This window comes from Mus pahari, unplaced genomic scaffold (genome assembly GCF_900095145.1).
Source record: "Mus pahari unplaced genomic scaffold, PAHARI_EIJ_v1.1 scaffold_5176_1, whole genome shotgun sequence".
Lineage (NCBI taxonomy): Eukaryota > Metazoa > Chordata > Mammalia > Rodentia > Muridae > Mus > Mus pahari.
Genome location: NW_018392424.1, coordinates 45,566 through 57,406, shown reverse-complemented (window position 1 = coordinate 57,406; position 11,841 = coordinate 45,566). Strand labels below are relative to the sequence as shown.

Here is an 11,841-nt window from a genome sequence, read left to right as displayed (position 1 = left end):
GCCAGCATCTGCTGTCCCCTGAATTTTTGATCTTAGAGGAGAAATCTCAGGGTTGTTTTGATCTGCATTTCCCTGATGATTAAGGATGTTGAACATTTTTTTTCAAGTGCTTCTCAGTCCCTTGGTACTCCTCAGTTGAGAATTCTTTGTTTTGCTCTGTACCCAATTTTTTAGTAGGGTTATTTGAATTTTTGGAGTTCAGCTTCTTGAGTTCTTTGTATATATTGTATATTAGTCCCCTATCAGATTTAGGATTGGTAAAAATTCTTTCCCAATCTGTTGGTGGCCTCTTTGTCTTATAGACAGTATCTTTTGCCTTACAGAAACTTTGCAATTTTATCAGGTCCCATTTGTTGATTCTTGATGTTACAACACAGGCCATTGCTGTTCTGTTAAGGAATTTTTCCCCTGTGCCCATTACAAATCAATGGCCTTTCTCTACACAAAGGATAAACAGGAGGAGAAAGAAATTAGGGAAACAAGACCCTTCACAATAGTCACAAAATATAAAATACCTTGGTGTGACTTTAACTAAGGAGGTGAAAGATCTGTATAACAAAACTTCAAGTCTTTGAAGAAAGAAATTGAAGAAGATATCAAAAAATGGCACATGGACTTTTAAACCCTAAGCCAGTCCCTAGATGTGCACGTTCCTCTAAAAGACCACAACCCCAACTCATTCCTAATCAGTCCAGTAACAGCATTAAAAGTTCTGTAAAATTCTTAGTCAAGAGAAGCCAGAAAGTTACCAAAACTTTCAGTGTACAGAATACCACAAAATAATTCTGGTTTTGATCACAGAGAAATTCTTCCCATAAACTCACAACACAGAAGAAAATGTTTTAGATGCGTGCTGTCTTAACCCAGGCAAATTTCAGTATAGATATTGGAGGTTGACATTAAAAATCCCCCGTTTCCAGAAAATGAAGTATTAACATTTGACAGCTTCAGGGCAGATAATCAGTTTTATATTTCAATTTGTAGAACACGGTTGGTTAACAACCGTTAAGTGACATGCACACATGTAAGTATGCATTAGAATCATGAACTTTATTAGATAGTTTAATTACAAATTTTGTGAATGAGGGAAGGGGGAAATAAATCTGGGAAGAGTGTGAGTAATGAATGTGATGAGAACACATTGTATGAAATTATGAAACAAATAAAAATGAAAAATGAACTGTTAATTATCTCTATGAAGATGCAACAGATGTGAACCTTATATGGTTAAAAATCATGGAAATACATTTTTAAAAAATCTGTCATAATTTATTAAAATGTGTTAAATGGAAGAATAAATTGAAAAACATTGAAAAGTACAGGGAAATATACAGTATAGTCCAATATCAATATTGGCACTGGATTAAAGATATTAATCAATAATAATTTGAAATGGCTGTTTTGACCTATTTCAAGGGGATAGTGATGAACATTGCATTTAAATTGCTATCAAAAAGAAATTAAAATACCTTATATTTGACTTCTACGTAGATATGTTTTTTGTTGCTAGCACATTGTAGAATACAGTGAAGAAGCAGGAAGTTTTCAAAAAATCTGCATTTACCTGTCTCATTAGAAATCTCATTGTCTGCACAGGGAGCGCACTTGTAGCAGCAGATGGCCTTCCCCTCCAGGGTTACTTTTCTGAATCCAGGCCCACAACTCTCACTGCAAACAGAATGAGGGATCTGAGAAGAATGAATAATGTTATTTAATGATTAGGGTTTTATGAAAAATGAAAAAATAATTTTTTGAAATTCATATACTGAAAAGCAAATATTTTTTATTAATAATGAGACTTTTTAAAAAGAGTATTTATACTAATAAGGGATTGTGAACTGGGATAGCTAACAGAAATTCCCAGATGCCTGGAAAGCAAGAGACTCTCAGGATCCATTGGGGATGAAATTAGTTGATATAACCCACAAAGCAGAGAGAGAATCTTTAGATGCCATATCCATAGGTTATGCAGGGCCCCTGATTGAATGTTGTGGGGACCAAGCCATCTCAAAACTATTAACCAAAATTTGCTTCTATCTAAAGGAAATACAAGGTCAAAGAGTTGAGCAGAGACTGACAGAAATGTCATACAGAGATTGTCCCACCTGGTGATACATCCCAAATACAATCACCAAAGAAGACACTATTGCTTATGCCAAGAAATGCTTGCAGACAGGCGTCAGAAATAGCTGTCTCCTGAGAGGCTCTGCCAGTGACTTACCAATACAGATGAGGATGCTTGCAGTCAACTGTCTGACTGAGTATAGGGACACCAATGGGGTAGTTAAGGATTGAAGGAGCTGAAAGGGTTTGCAACCCCATAGGTAAAACAACAATATCAATGAAAAAAGAATCCCCAGAGCTCTCAGGGACTAAACTACCAACCAAAGAATACACATGGAGGGATCCATGGCTCCAGCAGTATATGTAGGAGAATATGACCATATCTGGCATTTGTGGGAGGAGAGCGCCTTGGTCCTCTGAAGGCTTGATGCCCAGCATAGGGGAATGACAGCTAGGGTGATGAGGCAGGAGTCTGGGGTTAGGAGGAGCATCTTCATGGAAGCTGGGCATTGGGGATGTGAAAGGGGGTACACAGATGAAAAAATGTGAAGGAGGATAACATTTGAAATGTAAATATATAAAAGAACCAATAAAAATTTTAAAAGGAATTTAAAAAATTAAAAGATAATGAGGGCAAAAGTGTTTAAATTTTGGTCTGACAATTATCACAGTGTTAAAAAAATGTGATATTAATGAATTAAAAATATATTTGTGAAACATTAGTGACTAGGAACATGATATTGGAGTCTATGGGGTCCATCCAGCCTAATACTAACTTTCTACTTTCTCACACCTGTGTTGAGCATCTCAACTTCCACCGTTATTGTGAATTTTGACTGTCAATTTAAGAGGACTTAAAATTAATATGGAAGCAAATAAACATATATTTTTAGGAAAAATATAGAGATGAATTTAGCTAAGATGAAAAGGCTCAGTTAAAATTTAATTGTTACCATTATTGTAAGAATGTCACAATTGCAGAGAAGATAGAAGAGAGATGCAGTATTCATTGCTCCCTGGATTCAGAGGATAATATATCATTTGTACACCATTTAATATGAAAACCATGCATATTTAAATATAATGTCCTGCATATAATACCACATTAGTCGTAGGGTCTTTCAAATTATTATTAAACATTCGATGAGATAACACATATTGAGAATCGAAGGACAATTAAGGATTGCTAATTGAGATATTATATTATATATTTAAAGAAAAATATTCCATATAGGGCAAATCATTTTAATTCTTATTTACATTTTGGTACCATTATATGGAAAGTTATTGAATATTTAGGGGATTCAGACTTGGTTATGAAATTAGGAATAGAAAAATGAAAATGTTTCCTTAATTCTAGGATACTTCATAGAATGAATTGGGTAGAATACCTTCTGTTTCTATTTTGTGGACTAGTTTGTGAAGAACTGGAATTAGGTCTTCTTTGAAAGTCTGATAGAACTCTGCACTAAGCCCATCTGGTCATGGGCTTTTTTTTGGTTGGGAGACTATCAATGACAGTTTCTATTTCTTTAGGTGATATAGGACTATATGTTTAGGTCATTAATCTGATCCTGATTTAACTTTGGTACCTGGTGTCTGTCTAGAAATTTGTCNATTTCATCCAGGTTTTCCAGTTTTGTTGAGAATAGCCTTTTGTAGAAGGATCTGCTGATGCTTTGGGTTTCCTCTGGATCTGTTCTTATGTCTCCCTTTTCATTTCTGATTTTGTTAATTAGGATGCTGTCCCTGTGCCCTCTAGTGAGTCTGGCTAAGGGTTTATATATCTTGTTGATCTGGAGGGTATCATCCTGAGTAAGGTAAGCCAATCACAAAAGAACTCACATGATGTGCACTCACTGGTAAGTGGATATTAGCCCAGAAACCTAGAATACCCAAGATAGAATTCGTAAAACATATCAGACTCAAGAAGAACGAACACCAAAAAGTGGACACTTTGCCCCTTCTTAGAACTGGGGACAAAACTCCCATGGGAGTGGTTACAGAGTCAAAGTTTGGAGCTTAGACAAAAGGATGGACCATCTAGAAACTGCCCCACCCAGGGGTCCATCCCTTAATCAGCCACCAAACACAGACACTATTGCATACACCAGCAAGATTTTGCTGAAAGGACCCTGATTGATATAGCTGTCTCTTATGAGGCTATGCTAGTGCCTGGCAAACACAGAAGTGGGTGCTCACAGTCAGCTCTCAGATGGAACACAGGGCCCCAAATAGAGGAGCTAGAGAAAGTACCCAAGGAGCTAAAGGGGTCTACAACCCTATAGGTGGAACAACAATATGAACTAAGCAGTACTCCCAGAGCTCCTGTCTCTAGGTGCATATATAGCAGAAGATGGTCTAATCAGTCATCATTGGGAAGAGAGGCCCCTTGGTCTTAGAAACTTTTTATGCCCCAGTATAGGGGAACACCAGAGCCGATAAGGGGGAGTAGGTGGTTAGGGGAGCAGGAGGGGGAAGATATAGGGGACTTTGGGGATAGCATTTGAAACTTAAATGAAGTAAATACCTAATAAAAATTGAAAAAAAATCTAGGATACTAATTTTATTTACTCTTAATACTTGTGGATAGAAACATCTTTTCCCGTTTTCTAAGCCTCTCTCTAATATGACCACTTGTTTTCATTCTTTTATGCTTTGTAGACACTGATAATTCTAGAAACCTAAAACAAAATATAGTGTGTCTTATGAAAGTCACTTTTGGTCACAGTATTTGAGTGAACAATAAACAATAAATTTAATATTATTTTATGATATTAATCCCCCAAAGAGATTTTCCTTCAGTACATTAACTTGTGTCATTGGGAGATAAAAATTTTCTCTTACCACATTTCCCATCCTTCATTTGTGACAAATGGAGGAAACATAATCCTCATATGAGTGAGCAATGGGGGACTTAAAGAACACTGTATGCTTCCATTGATCTTATTCAAAGAAAATAAAAGCCAGTATACTAGAATTATTTTTAACTATTTTATACTGATACTCCAAGTGTAATGGAACTTGAGTCAATCATAATTATATCAGAGAACATAATTGTTTTAAGCACAAAGCATTTGGATAATACATAACCCACCTCTGAAAATATTTCTGGCCATTGTATCATCTGTTCAGATAAAGACAACTGTTGACTCTGGGGAGCATTTGCAGAAAAGGATCCTATTTTCACTTTTAATCCAAGGCCCTTTGGTAAATTCCAAATGTTAAGAATGTCATACTCTGTATCTATTGTCTGTCTCCAATCTAAACTCCTTTTGTCTTTCACTTCAATATCCTTCAGGAAAGGGTTAAGCTTAAAGAGAAACATAATTTTATATTTCATTGTGCATAAGTGTAGTATAAATTCTGCTCTGAACATCAACAATAATGAAGATTCCATTAATGATGACTTAGTGAAAAGGATGTTCAGAATACCATTCTTATTGATCTTCAAGTAAAAACTTAGAACCAAGCTCAAGTAAGCAATCAATGACAACTGATCTATAAAGAGATAAACTTTCATGAAACCTAGCAAGACTCATTTACCTTTAGAATAGGTTCAGAGATACAGTATCCAAAATGAGGATACTGATGTCAAGAAATTAATTAAAAGGCACCATTTCTTTATAAACCAACCATCATTGTTTCACATAAGTGTCCCTGTTTTAATTTCTCTTGTTTCAAATATATAAAGCAATGAGTATATTAATTGCCTCTACTACTGTATAAAGGTTGCATGAAAATAACTTGATTTTTACAAAGCATATTTGCTCCTGGTATCTTGCGTATGATTTCAAAATATTTTATAGTATCTTGACTTCTAGGTAAGATTAGAAACACAAGGAATTCTTGATTGTGGACAAGATAATTGAATTTTACAATGCCTAAGTTAGTGTTGTTGCAAATCTCTTATGCCAGAGTGCTGACAGTAAAATACAGTAGAATGGTTATTACCTGCCATGGAAAGAATACTGTCCCTTTGTGATTTTCATATGGTTGCATTTGAAGTTGCTGAATTCTCACCTCATGGAGGCTGTGAGCCACAGCATACACACCATTGTAAATACTTGTGCTCTCTGCATTCATGGCCACATCAAATATGTGACGAGGGAATATATCCAAAGAAGCATTGGTTTGACAATTGTCCAACACATGGCAATTAATGTCAGCAAATGAACACTTGAAGAACAAATACCACAGCTTAGGAAGATAAACATCTTCTGGGTATTTATTAGGATTAACTGTTTGAATAAATTTGGTAAACTCAATATTCTCTCTGTAATTGTGCTTAAAAATGAGGCTCCCATGGAATGAGTCCAACAAGAAATAATCAGCTCTGTCAATAACATGATGTTCAATGTTCATGATCCAGACATTCCATGTCAATAACCTTTGCTCAATATTCCTCATTACACCTTCTAGGGAATCAATGTCACCATAAATAATTGTTACATTAGTTTCATCCATATTTTCCCAGAATTTGGCATCATATATATTCCATGTGGTTGGGGTCATTTTTACAAAAGCTAGGCAGATGCCATTTCTCTCCATCTCCTCCCTAAAATCTGATAGAATTTTATTTCCTTTGTGGTCATCGGGGAGGATGAGGCCAACCCATGACCACCTAAAATGTACCATCAATGAAACAATGGCAGGTGAAAGAGATGTCTCTTTGGGGGCCATCTGGTAGAGAGAAGGATACTGACCACGGTCACTCAGGAGAAGATCATAAGGTCCAAAAGTAATCTTGAAGCAAATTGGAAAAAAGATAAAAAAAATATTAACATCTAAATAAATTTTATTCCTTAAGGACTAGAAGAAGACAGGATAATCTTTTAAAGGGAGATTACACATACTACATTTAACAGAAATTTTTTGTTAGGCCTGTAAGTTTCAAAGACTTACCTGGCTTCATTTACTACATAAATATTTTTCTAACAATCAAGAGAAATCTGTATTGCACTCCATGTTGCTTTGATGCATTGATTTGATGTTTGGATTATTGATCAAACATTCTTTCAGTTTAAGGACACCAATAACATGAACAAAGTAAAGTGACTCTTAGATCCCAAAATACAAATTTTCTCACCTGTGGAAATTTAAAGAGTTGAAGCAATGTCCCAATTAGGGCAGATGTTATCCATGACGTTCCTGTCAGTGCAGCAGTGAAATTTCTCTTTTTACAATTATAATTAGGTAAATACTTTGTCAAACCAAGACCTGTGAGCCAATTAAAAGTCTTACCAAGAATGTACTTCCCAGTGAATATGACATTGTAGAAATCGAATCCAAGAGATATGTTGGGTAAAAGATTGGGGTTCCCATTGATCTCCTCAATGGCAAATTGCAGAGCAAGAATATACTGGTAGTTCTTAAAGTTATACCTGTTTAAGTGGCATAAAAACAATAAGAAAATGATCAACTTATTTACACACATACACATCTACATATTTAGTACAGTAATTTATATTGTTTAATTTTTTTATCTATAAAATACAGAATTTAATTTCTTTACCATGAACAGATGAGCTAGATTAGGTAACTACGTTTAGGCAGGTTCCCTTATCATTACTACTCATTATTTATTGATCATCAAAGCACGTATTATTTATATTTCATAGATTGATTCATTATACATTTTGTTTATGAGTCAGGAATCATTTCCCCCCAAATATAACATCTGTTGGAATGTAGAGATCTTTTGCTTTCTGGGGTCTTCACATATAAAAACCCACTCTTTTACTATCAACCCAATAAGAATTAAAGACAGTATCTTAATTAAATAATATTCTGAAGTGCATTTCATGGCATGTGACACTGGAAACTATTTCTCTGATATAATTTTTTGAGTATTGCAGCAGGCATTTACTAATGTCTTAGAGAAAGAAAGGAAAACACGCTTCTGTATGTGAATAGATGACATTAAATGGTACAGCACCATGCCCTTTATATTTTTATCATTCTATTTATGATGTTTTCATGTGTGACTGCATGCATGCATGTCTCTTAGAATGTATAGTTGTATGAAGTTCAGAAAGAATAAATTCAAGTTAAGACAACAGTTTTATTCCTATTTGCCTTACACACACACACACACACACACACATGTGTGTGTGTGTGTATTTGTCAATGCATTCACTCATTTATACATTATATTCAATAAATATTTAGTTACTTCCTTGGTTTACTCAATAACACAGTATCTATGACTTGACTTTAAGTTGTTGTGCAAATCACACTGATCTTGAACTCAGAAATACCCACCAGTCTCCTTTTCTAGACTACTACTACTAATAAATTCTTATAATAGCATATTTGCCTGCTGTATTTCTTTATTTTCTTATCACATATGCCTAGATCTCTTCATAAGAAAACTGTAGAGATTCTCTTGATTCACTCTCCTACCCTCCATATGATCACTGGATTACAGGCATGTACTCATATTCTTTTGGGGGGAATGAACTCAGTTCTTCACAATTGGTGTTTTCTACTCTCTGAAACATCTCTTTATCTGTTTATTTATATGTTTTGTTTAAAAAAATACCCTTTACTCTCAAAGGCTCCAAATCCATATGAACAAAAGAATATTACTTAATATTTCTGTCAAAGTGTACCACAGAAAAAAATTTCATGAAGATTCATTAAATAATTTTTCTTGTCCCCTAGTGCTAAAAGTTTAGGGCAAAAGCTGTGGACAGAAACTAAGAACCCAAGGTGAACAATAACCTCATAGAAAAAAATGAATTCTCAAGACAAGAGGGAAGCTATATTTAGGACCTCACCCTAAATATAATAACATGCAATGATCTGTGAATGTTCAAGTGAATCAAAACAGTTGCAAGGAAAATGGAGGTCAGCATGAAGTCCAAACCCTATCTAAGTGGGAATTCTTAGGGATTTATTGTTGTGTGGAGACACAGTGAGCATGGCTATTCTCATAAAGGAAAACATTTAACTGAAGCTAGCTTACAATTTCAGAATTTTAGTCTATTATTGTCATGCTGGGAACCATGACTGTGTTCCTGCAGAAATGGTCTTCAAAATTCATCTGACAGTTTACAAATCTCCTTAGTAACAGAGAAAAATGCCAGAACACCTTTTTTCAGTCCTGGACTCTTAATGCCAGAACAACATGGCTAAATCTGCTAAGATATGTTCCTAGCTAGAGCAATAACATAGCTCCCTTGGAAAATTAAATCTTTACCAGTTTTCTATTCTTGTTTTTTTTTTTAATTTTCTAAATTTGTATATCCTGAAACTCTATCTGTATACAAGTTTGGTTGCCTTAAACTCCTATTCACAAATATGTAGCATAGAAGGGAATTTTTTGCCCAGAGATTTTCAACCCCTCTTTTTTCATTTTACATTAGGCTTTCATTAAATATCTGTATGTGTTTGAACAAAGGAATTAGGTCAATGGCATTATTACTATATTCTACTCAATCTGTACATTGCGAATTATTGTTACTCAGATTTGTACATTTCTTTATATATCTTCAAATGCTTAATTATTAATGACCACTTGCCAATTCAATAAAGGCTGTGTTGAGAGATTTTCTTTGCCAATGTAATTAATCAATAACCCTATACTTTAGCTTCAGGGAAAAGTTTTGAAAGTCAAAATGAAGTATCATTTATTCCAACATATCCAAATAAAAACACGAATACTCATCTCCTCTTTGTCTACTTAAGTCAACAACGCAGAGGACAAATTATACTCAGCAACATTTTTTTTCACATACTTCCTTGGTTGGCTCACTAAGAAGCACTTAAAGTAATTTCATTGCTTTCCTTTAAAAAAGACCCAAAGTTAATCTTTCTCAAAAATAAGTAAGTAAATAAATACATATATAAATAAATAACCCAAAATCAAAAATCAAAAGAAACAAACAAACAAACAAACAAACAAACAAAAACCATAGCCCTTCAAAGTAATAACTCATTCTCTAATATCAAACTTTGTCTTCCTTGCATTTGGTGGATGTAAAGACTCACAAAGACCATAATATTTCTTATGAAGGAAAACTGACACTTTCAAAGATCTTGTCAATTTAATCCTGGTGGGAAGCATTGCATTGTGCAAGAAGAAAAGGTCTTGGACAAGGAGCTGAGAGTTATATAATTTTAGCCACAAGCAGCAGAAGTGAAGGTCCTGGACAAACTGAGCTTCTAAATAACCACTTTATAGGGACAGAGTAAATCTACAAAGGCCATATCTACTCCTACAATGACACTCAATATGGGCCAAGCATTCACATACATGAATCTCTGGGGCCCTTTCCTACTAACAGCACAAAAGTATTGCTATTTGATATTTTCTGGAAGCAGAGTCAGGTTTCTTCAATAATGTGATTTCTTCTAGACAAATCTTATACTGTGATGGCTGACACTCAAAGATACGGAGAGAATACATGTTATCTTGTTTAAGAATTGTATTAAACTGTGTCAGGAGCAGTTTTTCTGAGTGCAGAGGTGATTTCATGATGTTGTAAGATTTTTCTAATTTACCTTCCTAAAAATATCAAAAATATTTTGTTAATAAATTAAATTTATCCTTAGCTCCATGCCTTGAATCAGAAAGCATAGTAAGAACTTGAACATGTCCAGTAGAAAAAAGGCAAATTCTAAATTAAAGCAAGATTTGTCATTCTGAAAGTTTGGGCTTAAATGGCAAAATAGCTAATAAAAAGTGATACAGACTTTTTAAAAGGGGCTTGTCCTTAGTATTTAAAAGCCAAGAGCTATTGTGATAAGCTCCATTGATTATGTAAATGTTTCTTCAGTGAGTAAAATCATTTTAAGTTCTTAATAATTGAGGAAACCTCTTTGAGAAGGAGTCAGGTGTAAATATCTCTGTAGAGGTTAAGTCTTGTACTGCCAAGGGTTGCTTGATGCAGCTGATGGATAGGCCTCCACTGTCAAATAGATTGGTTGCCTGAGGCTGTTGAATTACCCATACTGTTTGAGGGGCCTGAGGTAGGTTCCTCACAGTTTCCCTGGTTTGATAAGATTCTTATATTATTTGGGATGACAGTAGCACCAAATAAGGCAGTGATATTTTTATAAAAGCTAGTTTGGCACTCTTTATGCCAGCAGTACCCTTTCATTCCAGGTGGCTATCCAGAACTTTCTATTCTGAGTGGGGCCAGGAGAATTGAAATTTATGTGACCTCCTGCTTTACTGAGACAATGTTTGCTGTTATGTCCAAGCTTTCTCCCTGAATAATTCTCTGAGCCAAGCCTGATTTACCAAATTGCTTCTGTCTTTGATTATTAAGACTTTGGATAATGTTCTGGCCTCTTGAGGTTGTTGTAATGAATATACCTTGAAAATATGAAGTAGAAATCTCACCAAATGCTTTAAATAAATTTTCAGACTTTTAAATTGCCTTTAGAAAACATTGTCAAGTGGGTGTAGCAATTTCAAAAGACATAGGTTTTAAAACAATATCTTTTGCTTCAGAGCCTTTATCAGTTGGGCAACAGAGTCATCCTCAATATATTTTTTGGTTTCTTAATTATATTATCAAGCCTTTTGGAAATTTTATATCTCTACTGGGCAAGAATCTACATTCTTTTTTATTTGCAGCTGCAATTTTTACTACACCTTTCTTTGTCACTTTTTGTGAGTTGTTTCTTCAAAATATTCCCCCATTCCCGTGAACATTTCATATGTTAATATATGCACCTCTTTTTTCAGACATCTTAGATAACTTTTTCCTTTTTCAGTCTTGTTAGTGTGTGTGTGTGTGTGTGTGTGTGTGTGTGTGTGTGTGT

The 11,841-nt window shown here is 34.7% G+C and overlaps 1 protein-coding gene across 1 annotated transcript in view; it reads right to left on the bottom strand.

Moving 5' to 3' along the window:
* LOC110315003 (vomeronasal type-2 receptor 116-like) overlaps positions 1–11,841 on the bottom strand; it is a 27,886-nt gene that overhangs the window by 9,189 nt on the left and 6,856 nt on the right. The window contains exons 2-5 of the mRNA XM_021189175.1: positions 7,154–7,448; positions 6,019–6,810; positions 5,162–5,377; positions 1,565–1,688 (exon numbers count right to left, since the gene is read on the bottom strand). Coding sequence (XP_021044834.1) covers positions 1,565–1,688; positions 5,162–5,377; positions 6,019–6,810; positions 7,154–7,448 — 1,427 coding nt within the window. The remainder of the gene's footprint in view (positions 1–1,564; positions 1,689–5,161; positions 5,378–6,018; positions 6,811–7,153; positions 7,449–11,841) is intronic.